This window comes from Pelodiscus sinensis, chromosome 10, assembly GCF_049634645.1.
Source record: "Pelodiscus sinensis isolate JC-2024 chromosome 10, ASM4963464v1, whole genome shotgun sequence".
Taxonomy (NCBI): domain Eukaryota; kingdom Metazoa; phylum Chordata; order Testudines; family Trionychidae; genus Pelodiscus; species Pelodiscus sinensis.
This window is the reverse complement of record NC_134720.1, coordinates 21,941,780-21,968,961: the sequence shown is the minus strand read 5'-3', so window position 1 is coordinate 21,968,961 and position 27,182 is coordinate 21,941,780. Positions and strand designations below refer to the sequence as shown.

The 27,182-nt window shown below is 40.3% G+C and overlaps 1 protein-coding gene across 1 annotated transcript in view; it reads left to right on the top strand.

Moving 5' to 3' along the window:
• Window positions 1–16,218, top strand: part of SLC9A9 (solute carrier family 9 member A9) — a 408,350-nt gene extending 392,132 nt beyond the window's left edge. Inside the window, exons 15-16 of the mRNA XM_075937666.1 lie at window positions 9,864–9,969; window positions 10,402–16,218. Of these exons, the coding sequence (XP_075793781.1) occupies window positions 9,864–9,969; window positions 10,402–10,620 (325 nt within the window). The 3' untranslated portion in view covers window positions 10,621–16,218. The remainder of the gene's footprint in view (window positions 1–9,863; window positions 9,970–10,401) is intronic.
• The last annotated feature ends 10,964 nt before the right edge of the window (window positions 16,219–27,182 follow it).

The following is a 27,182-nucleotide window of genomic DNA, read 5'->3' as shown; positions in this document are numbered from 1 at the left end:
GAAACTGCACCATTCTGAACATGCCTACCTTGCAGACGAAGTAATTTGGGAAATTAGCATGCCTCCAAAAGGCAAAATCCCTCCCCAAGCATCCCCTGGAACTGTGCAGGACTGTGGCTAAAGATCACAATCTAACCTAATGAATCAACAGGCAGATACCTGGGGATTGTTGTTGCAAAGCCTCACTAACAGATTTTAAATTGGTGAACTCACTTCTACCAAGAAGAGAATAGGTGACCAAATAGAGTCATTGTGGCGTTTTGAGGGGGAAAAGATTAAGAAACGAGTCTGACTCAAAATGCTGAATCTGAATCCTCCCAGATCTGGTACTTTGAAATGTGGGTGAGATGGTCTTAAATTTTAGGATGTTCAGATCAGGCTTGCTACATGTGAGGTTTGACCTGCAAATTGGGATTTGAAATCAGATCTGGATTTGGGGTTTAGCCCAGGCACACCAAGTAAGAAGAACAAATAAAAGCCATGTTCATAGTAACAATATAAATCTACTAAATAAATAACATTTATGAAATGATGACACTGATTCATGTGCCATTTCTATGGAGTTTGTATTATGAATCACTCATGATTGAATCCCTGATAGCTGACCTCCTTATCAACAATGAAACACTGAGAGTGAAAAATCCTCATGCTCATTCAAGCTGCACTGTACTTTTCCACTATCTCTATTAATGTCTGCATTGGTACATGTGTGCAGTGTATTGCACCAATAAGCAGAAGAGAAAGATGCCAAATTAAAACAAAAATGTCTTTCATAATCCTTTTTTTCAAAATCCATCATTGGAAACATAATGAACTGTGATACATGAGGTAGGCAGGCATTAAAATATTGGCTTACACTCTCTGAAACTGATGCCTGACTAATACCTACAACATCTCCAATAACATGTTGAAATAATCCATTAAAAATTACCAAAGCATTTTACACTTTAACCAGGGACAGCAATAACCACATTACAGGAGCACTGAATTTATTGTACTGTGGCAGACCTATCTAGTACCCGCCAGCAGTAGCCAGAGGCTTATGTTTTAGTCATACAGGAAAGAAAAGAAATCAAGTACATCATCTTCAGTGGGCAGTTCTGTACATGGGAAGAAGAGGTCCCTTGACCTCTGCAGGTAGCCCGGAGGATAAGATGAGGCAGCCCCTATTGTCTTGCATGACTATAAATGAAGCTGTGTTTGTGGGATTATCCTTTCCTTAAGAAAAACAAATTACTACAGTATTTGGCTCATTGACCTAGTAAGGCAGTGAATGCCACAGGCTGACTGAATTCTGTGTACTGCCATGCAGCCTTTCACTTGCTATAAACTGAGTGCCCTTTAATATCATTTTGATCCCATGTTCTCTTGTGATGGGACAGTTTAAAAGGAAAGACTGATATGGTCACACTGTGGCCTTCGTAATTTCAGACACTGCACATCTGCACAATTAAGTCTTTTTTAAATCTTTTTCCTTCCAGGCTAAATCATTCTGTGTTTGTCTGTTATCCTGCCATACTTCTAACCCAAGCCATCCAGCTAACATGCACACTAGAAATCTCTGTTTTTCGCCCTACATGGCTTTCAGGCCTTTTATTTGTTCTCCTCACTTTCTCCTTCACAGCCACTCCACAGCATACATCTTTCTAGTGTTAGCATAATGAGAGAGCTGTGCTGTGCAGCACCCAGCAGAGAAAAGGCAGGCAGAGTTCAGAGCTTTAGAGTAGGAATAGAATGCTTATTTCCTGCCAGGATGAAAGTGAAGAGAAAGAGGCTCAGTCCTATGGTAAGAGAGGTGAGATGAGGAACCCCATTGTTTTAAAAGGAGAAGAGTGGGGGGAAGAAACTGAATGCTATATTTTCTTAAGATCGCAGTAGTTCCTATGCTGAACAAACAGCAGATTGTAGGGCTCCTTCAGTACTGGACTTGACTCTTTTTAAACAGGAATTCTGCTTTAATCTGCCACTGTTTCTAAATCAGTCTTCCCATTGTACTCATTCTGAGGTTTACACTGCTAGTATTATCATAAAGAGGTTTGTGCAGTTAATTCCCAACTGTGTAGACATTGCTTCTATCCCCTCTTCTGTGAAAAACTTCCTTTTGCTTCTGTCATTTTCATCTCTGAAAATTCAGTACTTCTGAACAAAGTCCATGCAAAGTATTGATGGTGCCCTTAAGGACATCATGCACACCCTGCAACAGCTTCTACTCAGAGTTTACATAAGCCTTCTGAAAGCTATTTGTTTTAATTGCCAGCAGGCTGTTTCATTCGTGGTCAGGATAGAGCCCAACCCTATGCATCAGGGCATCCTTCCACACACAGCATAGTTTGTCAGTGGCTAATGAATTTGGGACCCACCTTTATACATCACCTTCTCAATCCCAAAAGAGATTCTTTAGGTTGCCTGATCAGAGGAATCTGTATGTAACAGGGATTGCTAGACCAGGGCTGGACAATAATTTTTGACCAGGGGCCACTCCAAGATTTTGGAAAGTGGTCAAGAGCTGCACTATTCCATGGTATTTATGGAGGAGTTGTGAGGTCTGGGTGCAGAAGGGATCTTGGAGTAAGGGATTGGTGTGCAGGGAGGAGACTGGAGTCTGGAAGGGAGTTTGGGTGAAGGAGGCGATTGTGACCTAGGGCAGGGGACTGGAGTGCAGGGATTTGGGATGTGACCTAGGGTAGGAGGGGATTGTGATCTGGAACAGGAGATTGGGGTGCCAGATCTGGGAGGGGATATGTGTAAGAGAGGGACAGAGGGTTTGAGTATGTTGAGTTGGGGGGCAGAGTGTTGGGGCAGGAAAGGAATGGGGTGACAGAAGCAGGCTGTGGCCAAGAGACCTACCTTCCAGCTGCCAAACTAGCCTGCCTGCAGAGCTATAACGTTTCCCCGCCAGCCAGCCTGCCTGCTTGCCTGGCCATGTGCTTCATTAAATGAGTGAGCAGAGGAGAGAGGGCGTGGTTCTTCTTGGCTGCCTGTTATTCCAACAAGCAGTTCCCATTGGCCAGTTTCTAGCCAGAAACTAGTCAATGAGATTGTGCTGTGGCGGAATGGCTCCTGAAACTTCCTCCCTCCCCTCCAATTTTAAAACAGAAATGGAGCCTGGCAGCCGCATTTGTGCGTGGGGCTGTGGAGCAAGCAGGGAAGCCTTCCTGGGGCTCCCCACAGGCCAGATCCGGCCCCAGGCTGTATTTTGCCCAGGTCTGCTCTCAGCATAACTCTTCTATATAGCAGCCTAATGGACACTGATTTCCATTGCTTAACATGAAAAATTACATTAAAAAAAATCAGAATCTGACCCTAAAGGAAATATAAGAAAGGTTCTGGAAACTGTACTACAGTCACAGATTCCTTTTCATCACTGATTTTCTTCTTCATGGCATCTGACATGCACAAGCATGAAAGTCCAATCACTGCTCAATTCTCATGGTCCTCACCCCTTCCCCCCAAGGCCCAAAAAAAGAAATGTGTACAATCATAATGATTAAATCTCTTACCATCATGCCCTGCCCCTCTCAGCCTATCCAGACAGATAGGTCACCATTCTCTGAAGAGAATACCTTGCTACAAGTACCAGAAGGAAATTCTTGTCTATAAACTTCCCTCTTTCTTTCTAGGACACATCTGCCATTCATGTATTTCTCCACCCAGATGTCAACTGAGCTGGAGAGGCAATATCCAGTGGACATTCATAGGCTTTAAAGAACAGTCCCAATCAGCTGTTGGCAGCAGTTCAGCCAGGCAGCAGCTCTTCCTCACATGCTCAGTACAATGTTCACACACAAATACACAGTTTCAGAATGCAATAGTTTCTGCTCTAGCCCTCTGCATTTACCATATATCAAAATTGCTTTCTTTGCAAAAGTGAAAAATCTAACAAGAATCTGAGATAACTTGTACTTAAGGAACCCACATTTCTGAACATGTAGGAATGATATCTTTCTCTTTGCATGTCTCTTACCGTTGGTTCCTCATCGATATAAAAGAGAGGATGTAAGCTTTTATCTCAATTCTGTGACATAATCATAACTTACAAAGTCAGCTTTAAATAGGATGACTAACAAAAGAGACACTGTAGACTAAAAAGCTGCAAACCAGAAATGTTAGTGACACTGCAAAAGAGCAAAGCAAAGCTCCAGGGAGTGTTGACATTCGCTTCTAGGGATTTATGCCTCTGACAAATATCATTATATAATGCAGCAATGTCTTGCCTATGAAATGCCCCACTATTAACCACTGTATGTTTATAGCATGGCTTACGTTTGCCTTAGAAAACTGCATTTTTCCAAGAAAATGCCTGAAAGTGGATTTGAATGCTATGAAAGAGTTCCATATTTTATGTGGAGTTTTAATAACATCTATTGTATGAAAAGATACTTTATTTGTCTTTGGGGAACCATGTTTGCCTCCAGGCCCAGAGCCATCACTCATTGATAAAAAAGGCTGAAGCTCTCCTTCTGGCCATATATGGGATTTTGTAGGGCCCTGCTGGAAATAATTTTCCTAATAAAATTATTACATGTTACCATGACTAAGTTTCCAACAAGCATTGCTTTATTCATCTCAAAGGCTACATAATGTTGGTTAATATACACATATACACCTGTGTTCTATACTCTAGCAACAATATAGATATGAATAATCTGGTTCAGGACCAGATAGCTTGATCAGATTGCAAGTATGGAAAATCAGGAGGGATAATAGGAGTTTATATAAGAAAAAGCCCTGAATAATTGGGACTATACTTATAAAATCAGGATATCTGGTCAGCCAAAGCCCAGGAGACACATCCCCATTATGGTGTGACTCTAGAGAGGCACAGTAAAGCTCTGACAAAGCATCATTACTAATTCTACCCTAACCAATACAAGTGTCATGATTATGAGGGTTAGCCAGCAGCGTGGGGATTAAGAGGTTAACTACACCTAGCCAGGTGGAGTGACCAATAGGAATGTAGGTGGGACTTTTCAAACTGGGACAAAGGAATTTGGGTTTTTTTTCTTTTCTCCCTTTTGTCTCTCGGAGAGTTCTCTGCAGCTACAGAGAGGGACAAGCATGTCTCTCTCTCTCTCCAAGACACCATTCTTCATTTTCTGTAAGTAGGGTAAAGTTTAGGTAGTTTTGTTAGGTTTTATTGTTTTAAGGATTGGGTATGGGATCTGACATCTGGCACTGCTTAAAAGATGTTTTGGCTTTTCTTTGTAACTAAGTTCTAGACCCATGGAGTTTCTCCATGAGTATATTTTGTTACCTCCCTATCTAGTCATTATGTTTGCAACAGGAATATTGTTGTAATAATAAAAGTTCTTTCATTTCTTTTATTAACCTGGCAGTGGTTAATTGTGTGCCTTGATTTTATTTTAGGGGTGAGATTTCCCAAATGATCTTTCCCTTGGTTTCTTTAGCAACATTTGGGTGGTGGCAGCGGAAGTTTTATTCCCAAGATCTAGGTTTTTAAGATTTTGGGGGAAGTTTTATACCAAAGATAAGGCTTTGGGGTACACTTGCTGGCCCCCACTTCTGCATTTATCATGCCAGAGTGGGGAAGGAGCCATGACAACAAGCACAAGCAACTTTGCTTTCTCATAATTTCATTATTTTAATCGCAGATTGTGTGCCTATCACTCATGCTAAAATCCAAATTCAATGTAAAGCCATAGTCACTCTGACCTAATGTGGGCCTGTATTTCTAGAGGCCCAAAGGGAGCTGTCCAACAGGTATTTAAGAACTGTGACAACCTTGTTTAGGTCAAAGGATTTTGCTGTTGTAGGAAAAATATAAATTACTTCCCAACGTCTACAGTCAATCGCACAATAAACAAGAGCATCCAAGATGTTCCTAAGCTACACAACATGGCTTCTCAGAACTTCCTGATGACAGAACTCAGATCGTCCTGCTAAAGGAAGAAGAATCTCTTTCTACTCTTAGCGGTAGAGATGACTAATAATTTGGCTGGAACAGTCATCCGTTGGAAAATGCTAATTTGAAAGATTTGATTAAAGTTATCAAACTTTATGGGAAGTAATCAAAATGTTTTACTATGACATTCTTGTTTCACGAAGAATTGTAAATTTTGATTTTCTGTCCCGATTCAAAATGAAATTATTTCAAAATCAGAGTTTCCAGACGATGCATGGCCTATCCCCAGAGAACTAGTGACAATGCTCTGGCCTAGAGCCACAGGGTGCTCAGAAGGCCTTTCTAGGGTTCTCCAGACCAGGGTGAGTTAGCGCACTAGAATGGAGATCAGGACTGAGAGTGGAACTGCAGTCAACTAAGATAATGGGACTGGGAGAGGGAAACAGTGACACGGAAGAGACAAAGTTGAAGGGAACAAAACAGAAGAGGCTATACTCACTAGAAAGCATTCCCACATAAATGACCACTCCTGCAGTTAGCTTTAGTGGCAGAGGTCTTGCAGTGAATCTAAAGCTCCCAACTCTGCTGATGAACCCTGTGGGATGTCTGCATGCCACATGATGCACTTTGTTCCAGTATGGTTTAAAAGCCTAGGAAAATGCATTAAACCACATTAAAAGACCATTATTAATGTTGAAAGTTAACTAGCTTACGATGTATAATATAACTTAAAACATCAGCTGAACAGTTTTGATTCTATCTATTGTGTATACCCTCTGGCCTTGCTGCCTTACCTCATGCATGTTCTCTTGCTTTGGGGTGGAACAAACCTGACTGGTTACTAATGTCTATGAAGTTTACACTGTTTGGGGGAAAAGAGGTTTTGGAAGGGGTGGAGTAATGTGGCATTTTTTAAAAGCTTACTTTAATCGAGTGCAAAATCTCTTCCCTCCCCCCACCTGCAAACACACACACTTATTTAATATCCCTTTGACTGGAAATACTAGCAGTTGCCATCACATGTAAAGCACTCTTGAAATGTTGCAGACAAGTCTGCTTTGCCTTTGAAGCAGCAGTGTGGTGCATGGATAAGAATTCTACCCTCTTGCTGTGCTGAACAGTATGAGTATGTCTGCTAAGCAATAAACCAATTGTGTCAACGATAAATAAGGGACTTTATCATTTAAAGAGGGGATTATTTAAAAATTAAAACAGGCCAATAAAAGTTAAGCATTTTAGCAGACTGAATGATAATTAGTCATCTAAGAAGAGGGGAGATTAATAGTTTATTACAAAACAAGTATCTAATGCATACAGAAAAAATTGTGTCTACTTTAAGCTACATCTCATGAAGGCACAAAGTAGAAGTATGGAAGATACAGAATGAATGCCAGAAAAAATATAAAAGTCCTGTTGGAACCTTCCTAGCACATCCTCAGTACCAAACAAAATTAACCTTTTCCCCATATATATTTAGAAATATTAATTCAAGGATTTGGCTACTCAGTGGAAAAATGGAGCAACATATAATGCCCACAAATTTGGTCCAGTCTTGGGAGAGTAACTGACCGAAGAAGCCATCAAAATCAAGGAGGCAACATAGATGAATCTTTATCGTTATTTCTTCCTGTTGGAGGGAATAAAATTATGGCTCACCCAGAACATTAATAGAATACCAGCCCCTTCTGATGACTATTTTCCTGCTGTTGCTGAGACGGGTGGTTTTTGTGACTAACCAGAACCAATATTTTCAAATATAGAAACCTAGAATTAGGATTCTCCTCCAAATTCATATCTAGGCACCAGTCTGGTTTTCCAAAGTGCTGAGAATCACACAAGTCCCACTGACTGTTTGCCTAGATCATCCTCACCGGAATTTCCTGGGCACTAGACTTTTACAAAACTTAAGAAAATTTTCAAAAATGCCTGCTTCTTTGTTTTGTTTAAATCAAATTTGCTCAACTCCACTGAAACTGAAATTAGGAATTTCTCACACGAAAAATTGTTCATGTGAGATTTTTTTCATCCTGAGTTTTAGATCAAAGTGGTCCAGATAAGCTTTTGATAATCAAACTTCCTCAATCTTTTGAGTGTGACTCTTCATTAGCTTTTCACCCTAACTCAGCATGTTACCTAGCATTCAAAGATCACATCATTTGCAGTGAGTTTGAAAGATCTGGTTTAGATGGCTGTTTATAAATGTATGAGTAATGTTAATCTCTGAAGTGTACTGACAGCTTAAGGTACTACTGGAATGTATATTCAATTGCATCTCGTTTTATTGAATGAGGGATGAATATTCCTTCTCTTAGTAGGAGTGTTTTCTGCTACAATGATATTCTGTATACATTCTATTAATGCTGGCTCATTTAAACTGTAATCTCTGTGTTGTAAGGACTATCTTTTCACGCTGTGAATACACTGCTTAGCACAATGATGCCTTGATATAAAATATTAGAGCTGGAATGGACCTTGAGAGATCATCAAGTCGAGTCCCCTGCCCTCTTGGGAGGACCAAGCACCATCTAGGCCATCTCTGATAGATGTCTGTCTTTGATCTTTGGCTCAGGCCTCTGGGAATTATCACAATAGAAGGAAATAATAAGATATGCTGTTGACAGTTAAATGCTATTCCTATTCTGGGAAGCTAAGGTGATCCATTATAAAGGCCTCGATCCATGGTGTCCTCAAGAAGAAAGATTAACTTTTTTTGTAAACAATCATAGACATCCCTTTCTTTGAACTTCCAGTCTTGATTTTCCATCTCTTGATTAATTCAACTCAAGATTAGGTGCCTTCCTGGCAGATGTGCTTTAGTTGAACAAGTTAGAAGGTTAGATGATCTAATGGTTCATTCTGGCTTTAAAATAATCTAACTCTGCTTTATTTAGCCTGTAAATAAAGGATATAAACTGCCTGTGCTTTGTGTGCTGTATGGAGCACCCTATAAACATTAAAAAAATAACTAATGAATTTGAGGTACTGAAAGAGTTCACCTAAACACTCTGTTACTGGTTTGTTCAGTACTTCCATGATACTGCTATAGAACTCATGGACATTAATTTTACATCTGTTACTTTTATTTTCCTTTTCCTTTCTTTCCTAGAAGCTTTAACAAAAGAAAATAGCCAGAAATCCAGACAGGGAAATTTTCCTCAGCTGAGAAAATAGCCTACAACTGGCTTCCCATAAAACAGTGAAATTACACTGAGAGCAAAAGTAGCAGAGGAGGTAAGTCAACCTGAGGTGCTCTTGGAAAAATCTTTAGTGGCAGATCTGAGGACAATATAATTGCTTAAGATGAACAGGTTTTTCTTTTATCTCAATAAAGCGCTTGTGGATGAAAAGATTGGAAAGACAGGAGCAATACAATAGAAAATGCCTGTTACAATCTTATTTACATAATTTTATATAAAGGAGCATTGTTGTATGAAGTGTACAATGATTGTGTTGAATACTGAAAATAAAGCATTAAAGAAAACAAATTATGCTTAGTCCCCAACTCTAGATAAGCTTAATGTTTGATTAAATACATTTACCCTGTGACGAGACATTGATTTTATAAAAAGCTGAGTGTGCAATTTCAATACCACAGAAAACTCCCTGGCACTGGATTTTTTATGCAAAGTGGCTCATGCAGCTGATTCTTAAATTGTTTGTACATTCTCTTGCTTAGGAAACATTTTCACAACATCACCACATTAGCTGAAAATGCTGAACATGGGGCTCTTCCCAGTCTCTCATCTCATGTATTCCATGGTGTGTCTTGCTAAGATGATATGGTACCACATTTAACAGGCCCTGAACATCAAATGGCTTTGTAGACACTAAAGTGGATGATGTCTGAGTGGCTTGGTGGGTGGCTGAACACATGCAATCTCTGTTCCCATTTAACTGCATGATTATCTTCTGCTTTGTTATAAAATAATCAGTGGTAATAGAGAAACTTGTTACTATCAACATACATATTTTGGGAGATATTCCTTGACAGATTTCACAGATATCTGAAACCCATTTTAACTCATGCTGGTCCACCGCTTACAACAACATTACCTGCATGGTGTAATCCCATTGCCAGACTACTAACTAGCCCAAGAGCATATGGAGTAAGTATACTGAGAAAGAGTGCTCATGAAGTTTCATGAATGTCATTTAGAACCTGATCTAGAGCCCACTGTAGTTAACGGAAGCATTTACATTGATTTAAATGGGTTTTGGATCAAGACTCTAACAAGGTTTTTGTGTCATAGTGGCATGTAGAGGGTGAAAACGTATGGCCACATTTGCAACAATGGCCACTAATTATTAATGTGGTATTTTGGGTGGCCTGCTTTAGATACCCAAGACCTAGTTTCCAATGGTATGCAGAAGCAGGAGACTGTATGCAGACACTTGCTTCAAACTGATAACATTTCAAAGTGAGCTTACTATAATTAGTAGTTGATATTAATCAAAAATACTGAAAATCCCATCCGGCTTGTTTCAAGGAAGTTATCACTGATTAGGGTTCCCCTCCCCCCCTTTTTTTTTAAATGCAGGAGCATCTGAAGGATGATGACATGGACTGTATCGTCAGCAATGATGAACTGGCTGCAAATTATGAACCCCCCAACCCTATTCCAGTGCCGGCACAGGCCAGTATAGACTCACTCCAGACTCCAGGCAAGGAAAACATTCGGGAAGGAGACCTTGGACTAGGCGGATGTGAGCTCCATCTTGAACACATCTTGAACACACTCCAGCAAAAGCCCAGTTGAATTCATTGGCATGAGCAGTGCAAATATAATCACAAGAAATGCATGGAACATGAAGGAATATAAGCCAAACTTACTATGCAGTGTTGGTAAGAAGCTAGAAAATGTATTAAAAGCATAAATTGAAGAGAATCAAACCCTTGTCAAATATAGCTCCTGGCGCCTGAAGAAATGATAATTTATCATCATCATCTATATGTAGTACAACCAAATTTAATTTTTTGACAGTGGCAATTTTTATTAATGAAATTGATGGCACTGTCTGTTACAGGCATATTACAAATTACTTCTCGTGAACATACACACACAAAGGCTTCGGACTGTTATTTGTTAATTAAATCATGTGGTGAGGAGAAATATTGATTAACATGATCATGTTCAGATGATCATGGAACTTTGTAAAAAGTTTCTCCCAGGCAGACATGTCACCTATGGGACAGGTGAAAATTTATTTTGTACAAAAGAAAACTTTGGGCATTTGCTTTCTTTTTACCAAGCGTTGGGACTCACCCCTAATGCTTATAGCATTTGGCATTTTTTAGACAGCCAGTCCAATGGAAACATCAGCAAAAATAAGTGTCAGACCTTGAGTTGCAGAGAGTTAATCCAGATCACAAATACTATGCATAGTTATATAAGCTGTTCAAGCTAAAAAGTCAAAAACAGGACTTTTTACTATTATTTTGAGTGACCACGACCACTATGACATACAGCACTTATACTTATCCCACGATGCACTTGTTTCTAAAGCTTGACAATAAGTTTTTATACATAGCTTGCATGATGGGAACAATTTAGGAATGTTTGTGCACAACAACATACAAAGTTTATATTTTGATGTTAGTGTCTCAGGTGTTTATTTTGTTTGGCGGGGCATGAGTGAGAGAGCGTGTCTGTGTGCATATTATATATACACACACAAAAGCACTGTGAAAGTTTACTTTTTAAGGTAAGATTTTTTCAAAGTAAGGTGTACATAATCACACACATTTGGCACTTAGATATTTGCAGTGATGGTAAAACCTAGATAGACAAATGAGAGAAAGATTTAGATATGGAAATCCCAGTTCTGTCTGCATAAATTCAGCATGTGAATTCACACATGGTCAGTCACGCACCTAACAGATCATGATGTACCAGTATCAGGCATTTGCACATATAAATTGGTTATTGCAAATGCATGGGCACAGGGGCATGTCTCTAACATTAAAAGTCTGGCTCTGTATCTTCTCAGCACAGGAGTTTTAGCTCAGATGCAGCATAAGTTGCTTATCAAATTGCATGAAAGTTAAACCATGAGGGAAAGTTTTTAACAAGGTCATTCTTAACAAAGGGAGACATTTCTGAGCCATAGGGAGTGGGGGCGGAAAAATCAAGTCATCCCAACGAAACCATGAATTATCAGAAAGCTGAATGGGTTTTGATTCCCTCACAAATGGAAACAAACACAAACTTAAATATAATCCAGTTTTAGTCATTCTTGTCCAGGCTAATTAATTGCTGATTGGATTTAATACAACACCAGCTGCTCTAAGCATAAATTTAACACAGAAGTCCTATGTGCTTTTCTGAACCATCAGAAAACTTAAATTGGCATTTTGTTTTCCCTAATCAAAGGGCTTCAAAAGATGTTAGTCCCCAAGAGTGGGGGAAGGGAGCAGGAAATTATTCTGTATTCAGTCTCAAGGAAAAGCAGTGGCTTTGGAACTCCCCATGTAGCTGAAGTGGGGGGCTGGAAGCTGTACATCTTTGCTGCAAAAACTTAAAAAAACAACGAATGGTCTAGCAGCACCTTAGAGACTAACAAAACGTAGATGGTATCATGAACTCTCGTGGGTAAAACCCACTTCTTCAGATGAATGGAGTATTAAAAGGCCAGTTCCAAAATAAATAGGAGACAGGGTGGGGAGAATGAAGTGGGGGAAATAGTGAGTTAGAGTGTTCATGTTACATGAAGCTGATAGGTTCTTAAGAACTGTTTGCACCTTCTCTATTGTTTGGTTGGTTAGGGATAGAGAGAAGATGAAGTCGCATGGTGTTATGCCCTGAGTGGCCCAAAGGAGGCTGCAGTTGTGCACTGAGGGGCACAAGGTAGGTAGTGTTGAGGAGTTCCTCACAGCACATGGAGAGATGAGCACCTAGGGACAAGCTGAACATTGCATGACAGTGTACATACAGCAGTGGGTCCTATAGCGCATTCATGAATTCAGTAGCTAGGGACACTGCCTTTAACCTTTACCAGTACCATGTAAGTGTCCTCATGTATTCCTTAGAATACAATGATTCCAGTTAGGCCTGGAGAGTCTTAGATTTAAGATGGAAATAATTAAATCCTTGCAATAGTATCAGACAGGTATTAAGCTAGTTTTCCCTCCTTCTTCCCCACAGTTGGAAATGGCACAAACTCTGTTTAACAAATGGTCTGTTCTCATACACACCCTCTGTGATTCTTCCCCATTTGATTCATTGTGGGTGTGTCCATGTTTCATTAAATGGGATCCATCAGAGACTTAACCTGATGTCTTCTGCTTAACCATAAACTAGGAACTTTTGGAAAGATCTTCCATGCTGGCATGCCAATATTCCTTGAGACTTACTTTGGAAAGATAACTGCTTTTTCAGTCCTTGCTCTTCATGCTGAGATTATCAACAAAGGCACATCAGTGTTTTGTGGGGTGCACAACTATCCACTGGGGCTGACTGAGAATACCCAATTAGATTATTTTAGCTTTATTGATTTGAGCAATCAAAAACCTTTAGTAGTGGTAAAAGGGTCCATAATCTATTACTCTCCGCTGCATTTTTAAATCATTCTTGTTTCCTAATTTTAAAGTATGCTTTGTACCGGTGAAATACTGATACATAACAAGATTCTGTATTTAGCCATAAGGGATACTGGGAAACAGTGTCTGATAACTCTACATGAAAATTTGAATAGGGATGTGCAAGAGGCCTTTATATTGTAATTCAATTCATATTATGAACATTTAAACTATTTAATTTGATGCACTCCTTGATTGAACATGGGATTCATTACCATGATAAATATATAACGCTATTCTTCTTATGTGACTTAATCTGATAAAACATTGCTTCGAAAATGAGACATAAAATACGTAGTCACAATGTAATGACTGCATACTCAATATTAATGTCAATATGCTAGAGAAGAAGGTGTCTGGAATTCTACTGTTACTAAACCCTTACTCAATTTCCAGTAGCAATAACCAGAATTCTTTATTAAACTGCAGCACACGTTTAAATAGGTTTTAGAAGTACAGGCAGTCCCCAGGTTACGTACAAGATAGGGACTGTAGGTTTGTTCTTAAGTCGAATCTGTATGTAAGTCGGAACTGGTGTCCAGATTCAGCCGCTGGTCAGTTTCAGCAGCGGCTGACTTGGGGACGCCTGGGGCAGAGCAGCTGGGGTAAGTCAGATCTGCGTAACTCGGGGACTGCCTGTATCAGGAATGGAGCCTTGATGTATAGAAGAGCCCAGTTCAAAAAAGAAACTGCACTGAAAGTTATCAGGTTCTTGTGATAACATGCACTGAAAAGTGCAACAGCTGGTAACCTAGGGCAAGCTGTTATGAACAAACATTCATATTGTTCTGTATAAAACTCAGACTCCCATAACTACTACTTCAGGCATCAGTTCAGCAAAGGATTTACAGGGTATAAATTTAAGCCCATTGAAGCCAATAGGCTACTAAGACGCTGAGTATATGCTTTGTTAGACTAACACCTTAGTGCATTTATTTTCTTTGAAAATAAATCTGTATCCTGCCATGGACAGCAGCTGTCTCTGAGTATCTAGCATACACACAGTCCTGACTTGTATACGCACCAGGGCTGCACAAGCATCACAGCTTGCATGTGCACAAGTCAGGTGCACACACATGCACTTTGAAATGCTACCCCGATGTTTTCATTTATCCCAAAAATGCTATGTATAGAAAAAATAATTTGCCACTTGAAAACTGATTAGCAGAAACTAACATTCTGCTTCACCCAAAAGGGCTGCTTCTAAATATAAAAAAGCTTTTTTCCTGTTTCCTATTAGCAAAATGAAAAACAGCCTCTTCAACATCTTACAATGAACCACTTCAGAGATTTTTAAATAACTAAAACACCACAAACAAGCTCATCTCTACCAGTATAATCCTAACAGACAAATCTCAGCTAGGCAGCTGTGAAGAGCCTGTGAATATTTTTATTTTATAAACATTTTTTTCAGAACCATAGAATTCTCTATTTGGAAATGGGAATCAAAGAAATCTAACCAAAGAAATCACCTCAGAAATTTGCTCACATTGAACTCATCTAGAGTTTGTTTCCTTGGCAATTTTTGCCCTTCAAGGGAATACGCTAAAATATGTAAATATATTTTGCTGGAAAAAATTCTTCTAGTTTTGTCCGGTTTTGGTATATATAAATCAATTTTCAACAGAAACATGATCAAATATAGGAGTGTCAGTTCATGTACAAAATGAAATCAAACTAAGTCTGCCAAAATAATACTGTTGTTTTTCTGCTTATTTCCCTCCTTTTCAAGGAATTAAAAGATAGGAGATCCTGGTTCAATAATGAACGTCAGAAGAACAAATGCTCCCTCAAAATTGTCCATTAGATTAAATGTGGTTTAAAAAAAAGTCTTCCCAAAAGCAAGGAGAAGCAATGCAAAAAGCCATGCGGCATCAGTCAGAGAGAGACAGGTTGTTTGTTCCTTCCCATATTGAAAGCATCAACACCTTTCTATGAGGAAATATTTGCTTTGTCATAACGATCATCAACACCTTTCTATGAGGAAATATTTGCTTTGTCATAACGATCATCAATATCCGAACACACAATTTGGCTCTGGCATTTAGTGGCCTCCCTGCTATTGAAGCTACATTGCTGGAGCCTTTCCTCAGCAGCCATGACAGCCCCAGACACTCTTTGGCGAGCCACAAATAAACTGATGCAGTCTAGGGCTGTATTAATTACTCCAACTCAATATAACATCTACATGTTTTGTTAGTCTTTAAAGTGCTACTAGATTATTTGTTGTTTTTTAAGTTTTTCCTGTTACAGACTAACTTGGCTACCTCTCTGAAGCTTAATTTCCCTGGGATTAGGAAGAAGGTAATGAACATCCTAATCCCATTTTTTCCCTTTATCCATTCCTCTTTCCTCTGGCCCTGACTCCATCGTCTCCCTCTGCTGCGGATTCTGGATGCTGACAGCCCTGCACATGCTCCATGGAGTGGAAATGTTATTTACAAATCAAGTCTTCTTGCCAATAAAGGCAATGCTTAGTATCATCAGAAAGGTGGCAATGTTCACTCACCTAACTAGAAAGTCAAGAAAGCAGGTCTTCTGGGCTGACAAGATCACCATCATTTCAAGCTCTGGAAGGCTCCAAATCTGGGCAAGACAGATTAGTTTCACCCTTCTATAGGCCCTACGAAGCTTGAAATTCTGATGCTAGAAATCTTAGGGAATATGTTAATGTATATTGGAGTCACTGTTTAACATTGTTCTTACTGTTTAACTGTCTGTTTCTATGTATGTTACAATGAAAGCCCATAGATACAAATAAAATACCACTGTTGCTTTATTCAATAAGGATTTCAAATGAGGAAGTGACATAGCCAATGAGCTAAACTCTAAAAGAAATAACCGCACACCATGATATTAGGCCTTATTTGTCTCTGGCAAGTGTAATGCACAAGTGAGTTAAAGTAAGATAACAATATTCCATAATAAGCATAATGAGATTTCTTATACCAGAGGGAGAGTATATACTAAATATAACCCAGTGCTTTAAAATACATAGCTGACTGGGGCTGAAAATATGAGAAAGGGAAAAGGCAATTGAAATATATGAATGATGAGGAAGAAAAATGAAGCTGAATGCCAGAGATGAGCAACCTAAAAGAGGTCAAAGGGATTCAACAGCGATTGCAGACTTAAAAACCCAAATGAATGATTTGCCAGTAGTTTTGACAACGTAAAAATTTGGTTCAAGGACACTACTAAAAATACGAATGCTACAAAATCAGTATCACTGATCATCACCCCACAGGCTTACAGGGAGCTAGAACAGAAGTCTGCAGGCTGGCTGACTGAAAGCAAATGAAGACAAAGATCCGAATTCATGAGACTACTTTTTAATCTAGGGCTCTTAGTGGAGCAAATGAAGCACTGTCAGGCAAACTCTTACACTACAAATTTTGTTGACATAGCTACGTCCATCATGAACATGGAGAAAAACCCACACCTACCGTCTGCTGTCTGGAATAGCTTACAACCTACCTCAAGGCAAGCACCTCAAACTGGTGGTATATTCTATAATTAGATTTCAGCAACCCAGGAACAAATGAGAACGCCTATTTCACTGTAACAATCTTACCATGGAGTCATAGCCAGGTCCCTTAGGCTCTCCAGTCTACTTTTTCCTCACAGACAAACTGGACTTAGTGATAAATGGTCACTTACACCAAAACTCACAAAACATGCAGGTTGCTTCTCGTCCTAAGAGATCAGTCACTCCAGATCAATTTTGTTTCTTAGATATCAAACCAAAGACAATGCCTACAGGCAATCCCCTAATAAACTATCTAAAGGTTTATTAACTAAGGGGAGACGTTATTTACAGGCTAAAGCAAGCAAGTAAACACACAAATGAAATGACTTCTCAGGTTACTAAAGATGACAGATGTAGTAATTTGTTGATTCAACATGTCTTACAGGGTGGACCCACAGATAACCCCTGGGGATCTCTGGCTTTGTTTAGCGTCTTTGGCTCTGTGTGAGTTCACGTGGCAAACAGATGGAAAATTCTCCTGTGACCCTATCTTATCTTTTCCATTTGACCTTCCAGTCTATGAGCTCTGCTCCCTTATACAGTATTTCCAAGGGGTGATATGGCAATTCACCAATCCTTTGTTTCACAATGTTCCTTGTAGCTGGTTTATTCTTGACAGGTCTCCTGAATGGGCAGAAGGGACAATTCCTGTACCAGGGTTCACAAGGTCAGAACAAACATTTTCAGTACTATAAAGCAAAACTTTTATATTTTTATAGAGTGGAATGCAGACATTATAGCAGAGATAAAAGCACACAGCAGCTTACAAGCATTTCAGAGAATCTAAACACTAAATACTTTATAACCCCAATATCTATTTTGACCAAAACATATGGGTGAGCTGGTTTGGTTTTCAGCTATGCTTACACCTACAGCCTTGCTGTGCTAGCAGCATACCTGCAGCCAATACAATTATGTTGGCAAAAAAAAAAAAAAAAAACAGCACAGATGCAACTATGCTGACAGAAGGAAGTGGGAAGTGGTGTTACTACATTGACAGAAAATCTCCTTCTGTTGTCATAAACTGTGTCTAAGAGACTTGCAAATATAGCTCTTCTAGCAAAGCATTTGCGGTGTAGACTGGTCCTGAGAGGCTGCGATGTTCCGGGGAAGTGTGAGTGCCACACTGCGGGAGAGGGGTCAGCAGTGACACTTGAACACCTAACAATGGAAGTACTGAAAGCCATCCCCCTTATCCATGAGTATGGCTATGTCTCCAAGAGGGGGGACCCAGGTAGGGTAAGGTTACTGAGGCTAGGGTTGCAACCAGGACCCCAAGTATGGGGCTTGCAGCTTGGATTGAGTGTGGGGCCAGGAACATAACTGTGGGGCCAGGAGCATAGAAAACAACCAGGATCCCATGTGTGGGGCTGTAGTGGAGCAAAATAAATAAATAAATAAAAACCCCACACACAGGAGGAGGGGCTACAACATCCCCACCATCCCTACTTCCTTCAATCTCCCTCCCGCCACCGCCCCTCCTCCCCCCAAGAGCCCTGCCGCTTAATTTTCCTTTGAGAAACCTACTAGTCTCGTCCCTTTTATTTTCCTTTTAATTTGAGAAGAGAAGCTTGTTTAATTTGTCATTACTAGCCCTAGCCCTTTGGCTGGCAGGGAGGCACCACAGGCTGAAAGACTCACACTGTGACTGTTGAGCTGAAGGGGCAGGGCAGAATATGCTATAATGAAAGTGCTCAGCTGAGTGGGATCCCGAGTGCATAGCAACCAGAAGTAGGGAGAAACTATCAGGCTTGAGGCAGCACTGGCTCCAGCTGGGATAGCACCTGGCTGCCATCCCACACATTTTAGGTTACCATGGGCACATATGATCCATCCTCAAGGCTGGCTACTGGATCCCAGGCAATTTCTGATGCCCATTAAAGGCTATAATCCTAATAGCCAAATTAATGGATCAATCCCAGCCACTTACAAGACTGAATTTCAATCCACATACCACTGCACTACTGTTCTGGGACAACAAATCGTAAAACCCAGATGAAATGCATGAGAGTGGGGGACAAGCTCTTCTCAGAGGAGACCAGCCACCCTCCCTGCCCCCTCGCAAAATTTAAATCCTATTTCCTGCAGCCTGAGCACCCCACCAGAGGCTAGTTAGGTATGCAATGGTCTCATGGCATTTTCCCAGATGTCCATCACACCAAACCCTCCCCAGCTTGGACCACTGTGGTGCTGTTGGATCTGATCAGTGTATGGGAAAAGGAGTCTGTGTGGTCCCAGCTGTGAGTGAGCCGTAGGAACTGGGACACATGAGCACAGTTCTTGCTCCTTGTGTGAAAAAGGGTCTGAGCAGTACACACTGCAGTGCCGAACAAAGATTAAAGAACTCAAGACAAGCCTATCATGAGGCCCTTGAAGCAAACAGATGCTCCAGTGCTTCACTGAAGACCTGCTGTTTCTATAAGGAACTGGACACTATCCTCAGCAGTGATCCTACCTCCACTACCAAGAGCCCTATGGATACTTCAAAAGGCATGGAGGCAGTGCACAGGGAAGACCTAACCCAAAGGATGAAATTGCAGATGAAGAGGCTGAGGCAGGTGAAGACCAAGTTTGCCAAGTGTGTCTTGCTACCACGAACTGTTCTCTACCACTGAGGGACACAGCCAGTCTCAGCAACTGATTTTGCTTGGGCTCCAAGAGAGAACACATCCCAGACCTCTGTTACAAGGCTTTGATCCCTGCATCCATGTGTACAAGTTAGATTGTGTGCTTTCAAGCTCCTTGATATCTTCCTTTACACAATTCCTTGTAAAGTCCCTAGGACATCAGGGACGCACCATGACTGATACACGGGTTATATTTTTCAAGAAGAAATACAAATGTTTCCAGCAAATGCATTTAATGCAAATGTTTGCCAAGGATTACTGACAAAGGAAGGGTTTGCTTTTGCGGACTCTTGAAATCAAAATATTCCCTAGACATGTGCCCTGCCTGCATAACTATGTTATCTGGTAAAAGGGAGTTTAACAAAATAAAGGTTGCAGACCTCCTTGCTTATCATATTTATGGCACTGATATAAAGTAGTATTTTCTTTTAAGGGGAGAGGGGAAACAAGGAAGTACACATACATAGATATGCAAATCAAGGCCACTAACTTCCCTTTTTAGTGGGGCTGTGCAGTGATTAATGTTTGAAGGCATGGTGGTGCAGGCCATGCTATCGTGCTTAGAAGCTAGGACTATTATGAAACCTACTATTTTGCAGCAGTTTTTCCACACAGATTCGCTGGCACATGCCTCTATTGGAATCTGACCTTTCGTTCATGGCAGTCTAAATTGCTAGGGATTTTCCTCCTAAGTTGCAACTATAGAAACATCAAAACACAGAGCTCAATTTGCTTTTTTTTATTATTAAAGACAGGGCTAAAGCAGTGACTGCAGCAAGGATTCTTTAAGGTTTTTACATCCTGGATTTATTTGTTTTAAAAGCCCTGTTTAGGACAGTGTTTATTTGGCCTAAGCATTCACCATCTGTTCATCCAAATTCTAAACAGGAAGAGAATATACTCCATGCCCCTCCCCCTCTGAAGCAGTCATAAATTACACAACTATTCTCATTAGGAGATACTCCGGGTGCAGAGTTCAGGGATGACCCTGCAAAGTGGTTGAGGTTTCTCTTTCAGGAAACTGGAGATTGAAGCGCTAATGCTTTCATTTTATGCAATAGCAAAACCATTCTAAGGATGAACAGAATTTGCTAAGAGACAGTTTCACTGTTTTAAATGGATGCCAAATTTGAGAGAAACTAAGTAGGCTTACAAGCTCGTCTAATAGGAGATAACTGGCCAACATTTCTTATACAAAACGTGCTTGTGCAGAATCTGTGCAGTAAGGTTTGACTTAATTGTAGGCAGCGATAGCCCTGAAAAAATGAATGAATTAAGCCACAGCCTTGATACTTGAACATAGCTTCAGTGACAGGACAGTTCCAGTCCCTGGTTTAGGAGAGAAGGGTATGATCTTGTTGTCCAAATACAGGTGCTTCTTCCTCTTAGTACTGATTCTTAACCCCAGTTCTCACAATTCCCTCTTTGGCATTTAGGAAAGCAAATTTTCTGCCTCAGTTCCTGACCTATGAAATGTGCCAACAGGTACTGACTCAATTACTGGAACTGTGCCATTGAGGGATGGGCCTGCAGTGGGGGTAATTTGGAGCTCTGGAAGGAAATCTGACCAGAGACTTCACCCATGAACTCTGGAGTGCAGGAGGAGTGGCACCTGCCGCTACTACCCATCAGCAGGCGACGCACAGCTGCTGCAGTGAATCTGCTTTCCATGCCCATGTGGGTGCTGTGCGTGCTGGCAGGAAATGCAGTGAAAGAGGCAAGGCTTCTTGGGTGCTGCACCATTTCTCCTGTACAGTCTGACACAGAAGCAACGGTGGGCAAGGGCCACACCTTCACTGACATCGGTCAAGTCTGGAAGAAGAACTTAATGTGGTCTTTGAATTCTAATTTTCCTTGAGCACTTCCTGCTAGAACAGTTCTCCCATAGCCCAGCTGCATATCTCCAAATTAAAATGAAAAGAAAACACATAGCTAGTTCTAATCCACTATAACTTATTGCATACAGACTCTTATCCCAAAGGGTTGTTCTTATTTCAGGCATAATCTTCAAGTCAGAGACAAACTCTTTTGCACTTTGCCTCTGGTCCTCTTTAAAGTTCTTTGTATCCTTTTAGGGTGTACTCAGCAGTTTCCGGGCCAGCCGAGGACAAAAGGAAATTGCTTCCAATTGTTTAAAATAGTCTCTCTCTCTCTCAAGACAGAAATCCTTTGTTTTACATCCCCACTTCTGTGGAAAAATACCAGGTTCAAGATGGATTCCAGCACCAGGTGGTATGATCATACCCAGGGGCAGATGACCATTTTGCAGGGCCCAGGGCAGCCCAATTTCGCAGGGTCCCACTTTGCCACGGCGCATGTGCGGGGCTTCTTGAAGCGCAGGGTCCGGGGTGGCCGCCCCGCTCGCCCTGCCCTATATCCACCCCGATCATATCTCTCTCCAGACCAACCACTTTCTGTATTTACATGACAAACAAGGCTGTTTGCAAGTTGTTGAGTTGATCACCCAGCCATCAGGTTTCCGGGACACGAGTAATGGCTCTTATAAGCACATTTTAAAAACTATAAACTGACTCACACTTCACATTTCTAACCTCACATGCAAGAATGATACATGCACCAAAATAGGCTAGACCCCCAATAGACAGAAATGTTACAATTATTAGGATACATGAGGTATTTTGTCCAAAGCATCTCTGAGTTGTGCACATCTAGATTCACAAGCCAATTTCCAAAAAGCATGGGAGGGGTCAATCGTCACACTATCTGTGCTGTGTTCCACAGTATTTCTAAAACACAGTTTAGCTTAGTAGCTGATCATTCCCACCAAACTATGAATCTGTAAAAGTCAGATGTTCCAAATAACCATATATCAGGATCTCCTTTTTGTCATTGTATTCTAGTTGATTGCCTTAGATGTTTTTTAAACCAACTGCCAATATCTGAACCCATATGGAGGTATGCTTAATTTTTTATGACTGAGTGGGAAATGCACTCAAAATCCTTGACCTCAGTCATCACACACAAGGATCGCTTGCTTTAAAATTAGCATTTTCTGTTAAAGTTTTAAGTCTAATACCATTTCATAAGACTTTGATGGATAATTCAGTTATAGGAGTATATACACAATGCAAACATTGCTACAGTAGAACCTCAAAGTTACAAACACCATAATTACAAATTGACTGCTCAACCACATACCTCATTTGGAACTGGAAGTACACAATCAAGTAACAGCAGAGCCCAAATAATAATAAGCAAATACAGTACAGTACTGTGTTAAAAACAAACAATTAAAAATGTTTTTTTAATTGACAAGGTAACTATTTCTCTTCTTGTTCATTTAAATTAAGATTGTTAAAAGCAACATTTTTCTTTGTCATAGTGAAGTTTCAAAGCTGTATTAAGTCGATGTTCAGTAGTAAACTTTTGAAAGAACAGTCATAACATTTTGTTGAGAGTTACAACCTCTGTTCCCAAAGTGTTCCTAGCTCTGTGGTTCTAGTGTATTGCATTATCATAAACAAGAAAACCACAAATAACATCAACATTGGATTTATGAAGTTTAGATTCCCAACTGTAAATGTAAAAGAGTTTGATTTGATCTAATACACAAGTGACTTGACCTGAATACACTCCATGTTATCCAGTGGTCTTTAGAGGGGGGAAAAAAGTCATGGAACTCACACTAAGAAAGGAGAAATACACACTAATATATTCCTGAGCAAAAGACATTAGACTGAGAACTGGTAAAAAAAAAAGGGGGGGGGAGAAATGTGTCCCATTAATTATACATTCTGAATTATGTGCCCAACTCCATGTAGTAAACTGACTCTCCTATAAAATAAAATCAAAGCTCATTTATATAAATTGTATACTTTACAAAGACGGTCATTTTAACCCCTCATTGGGAGAGAACAGACACTTCCAGTTATCCTCAATCTAACACTCCCTTTGATACTGATGGGCAACAGAGTGAGATTAAAGCAATAGTAAGAAGTCCGTAATAAAATTGAACAAATATTAAAGAAAGTATTTCACATTTTAAAGAGCTACAGAGCATGACTCCCTTATACAGTACAATCCCTTTGGAATTCAGGCAGGCCCTTTTCCATGAAATAATTGAACAAAAGATTTTCCTTTTGTTAAAAAGTTTCCTTCAGATTTTCCTAACTTTTTGAAAAAATGATTGAGTTTAAATTTTTTTCATGTTGAATCAATCAAAAAAATGGAAAAAATGACTTTGATTCTGATTTAATCCAAATAATGTTTAGATATTTGAAGGGCAGTTCATCCGTCTCTTTTTTTCCTTTGGTCCCACAAAGGAAGGGAGTTTAATTTTTTTTAAATAACTTCAATTCAATTTTGTTAGTTAGGAAAAAATTACTTCACATCAATATTTTGAAAAATTGGAAAATTTCAAATGCCAAATATTAGTCACAAAAAATATTTGTTATTCAAAATTACCGTTTTTTCAATCTGCTGTAGTTTTAGTGGCAAACCCTCAGGACTTTTTCTCTAATAAAATTTTCCACTCTCTGAGGTGCTGTGAAAGGGGAAATATAACTGAAGTGATATTCCCCCCCCCTCCCCCCCAATGAATTACTAACACAGTATGGCTTAGAACACTAGTTTGTCTGATTTATGTCTCCCTGTTCGTGTTACCAGACTAAATTCCCTGCTGTCGAGCAGGAAGCCAGTGAGTAGCAGCCACCAAGACACAAAGCTGGTTGGCAAAAGTTGACCACATCTTGTTGCTGCAGGATCCAGATCAGATACATTTTATATCCATAATGCTCCCTCTTCTAAAGCCTACAATGTGGCCTAAGGGATGTGGACTCAGAAGGCCAAAACTGAGTAATAATTCATACATCCTGGTGACATTCACTACCAAATGTCCAGATTTTTTGGGAGGAGGGTGGTAGCGCAGAATGGGAAGAACAAAGCCTTGATGGATTCAAAACCAGCATAATCTTAATCCACTCCTGACTGCAGGATTTCAGTGCATGTGAGAGGCTTAAACCTATTTAACTTCAGTGTCAAAAGTTCTTGTTCTAAGGGATGAACTTGCTGCAGTCAAAAGCAATTATGCTGCAAATGTTTCACCTTTCATGGAGCTGCTTCTCCTATCTCCTTCATCAGTACCTTAAATGCAAGCCTTAGAGCAGGTTTCAGAGCAGAGCAATCTGAAGGGCTGAACAGTGTGTATGTATGGACAATGCACCCAATCGTTCTAATATGCTGTTAGAATTGTTGTGATCTGGGGGAAATAAATCCAGCTCTGAGTAGGTACATGCTTTTGGTGGTATTAGATTTTAAGGGCCCAGTGAGGCTTCTGGATGGCTGAAAATGCTCTTAAGAATGCATTTTCAAATCATTTAGCTGCGGTTTGACTAATTGGAGTCATGTAGCAAAATCGCTGTCTGCCCATCGCTATGAAGCTTTCCTTCATATTTTGTAGCAGGATCAATACCCTGCCACAGTCTTCAGTATTGTTTTAAGTGAGAATGTCACTCATCCATTTGTGCAGGGTATCAAGGTCCCATCCAGTGATTAGCTTATATAGGTTAAACCCCTGCGGAGAGCTGCAGCAGTTTTCTGGCCTCGCTGGTAGGATTGCTGAGGAACCCAGCCATAAAAGAATATGCCTGTCCTTAGCTGAACTCAATCACTTAGTCGTGCAGAGGAATTTGGACTGTAAGAGGTTATTGTGCATCCTTTTCTACAGAGCCAGGGTGAGAGCCCAGGGCACCATGAGAGTGAGGAGATGTAATTCAGTTTATTCAGGGTATTACATTATACAGTTGGTATAAATTATGGTAGTACAGCAAAAAATAAAGTTTGCTCTGTTAATATGTAGTTTCTTGCCCAGTGACAAGGACAAGTCAGCCCCCAAAACCAGGTTATTTACCACATCCTTAATTTTTGTTTTCCATCTCCAGATCTGTGCCATATCACTAAGCCTCCTCAATTGCCTCGAGTGAGACAATCAATCCAAAGCTTTTGGAAATTCCAAAGAAACAGAAGCCATTGGTTTTTCTTTACTTACTCTTAACACTTTCAATGACAGCTTCCATATTCTAGGTGCTAACAGCTCCCTCCCAGAACTAATTCACATCCAAACTACCCTCCTTCCCCCCAAACCTCCCCCCCCCCACACACACACCAACAAAAAACAAATGAACAAACACCTTGCAATCATTTTGTCTTCCCATTTTGTCCCACCTCTGATTATAGCTGCTTTACAATTATTTCCTTAGCTCTTCCTCCCTTCCCCCATTACTACAGTAGGAGAATATACCAGTAATTTAGGGTTCTCAGGATTACTGTTCTTTCCTTTTAAAACATTTTAAGTGGCACAAAGGGGTGCGCTGACTGAAGATCAAGATAAATTTGTTCATAACTGGCCCATATCTGCTAAAAGCTGGTTTTAAAGCCTGAACTCAGAGGCCTAAATAGCCTTGTAGCTAGGAAGGCATTGCCTCTTCCTGATGCTTGCGGGGTATTGAAATGACCTTCGTATTTCTGCCTTGAATGCCAGTAGAGAGCAGAAGACATGTCAAAAAAGATGAACTCAGTCTCCAACTAAAAGTGCAGGTCTCAGTCTGTCACAGAAGCACAGGGTCTGGATGTGGAAAAGACACATCCAATCATCTAGTTCATCAACCTGCTAGAGCAGGATTCTAACAATTTGTTAGGGCTTTAGCCAGGCTGATTTTAAACATGCCGTGCAGTAGTGTTTCCACCACTTACCTTAGGCAATTATTTCATAGATGATAGATCCGATATCATGAATATCATTTATCCTTTCTTAATTTAAACCTACTGCTCCTAGTTATACATATATTTCAACTATATAACCCCCGGACCTCACTCTCTCAGCATTTACACTTCTCAGCTATTTGAAGGATGTTCTATATCCACCCTCTTAATCAATACTTAAATAGTGTTAACTCAGTTATGGCCCGAACCAAAGCTTGCTGAGTTTCCCATTATTTCATTACAAACTTTTGGGTGGGGTTTCTTGTGATTCAGCAACACTTAAGAGCTGGAGCAAAGCCACGGAGAGAAAAAACTTGCTTCCAGCAGTCTATTGTACTGTTGCTGAACAAGCTGACCCTCTCCAGCAACTTAACCCCTGTTGTAAAGAGGAGCACAGGCACTCTAGCCCAAGTAACCAAGGATTTATGATTAGATCTTAACCAAATGACAGCACAGTGTCTGCTAGCCCCATGCTGGCACAGTGCTGAGTCAAAGGGGAAGAAGTGCCACTTACAGAACCATCAGCCCTGCTTCCTGCGGTTGTTTGTTAGCAATCATCCATCCCGGCACCAACCAGGCCTGAGATTGCCTAGCTGTGTCAAACTGAAAAGACCACAAACAAAAGGTACTATAGCTGCAACCAACATTAGGGATGCAACAGGAGTAGCTGTTTTTCCTGCTCTCTCCTATCATTTATGTCACTGTCCCTCAGGACCAACACACACAATCTGACTGAACATTTTGTTTGGTGAGGCAATTGGTTTGTTTTTTCCAGACAGTGGGCTGATTATTTCCTCACATTAAGAATGGCTTCTATAGGTGGATAAACGGCAGCCTATCGTTCCCATCTCTGCTTTTCCCACTCCT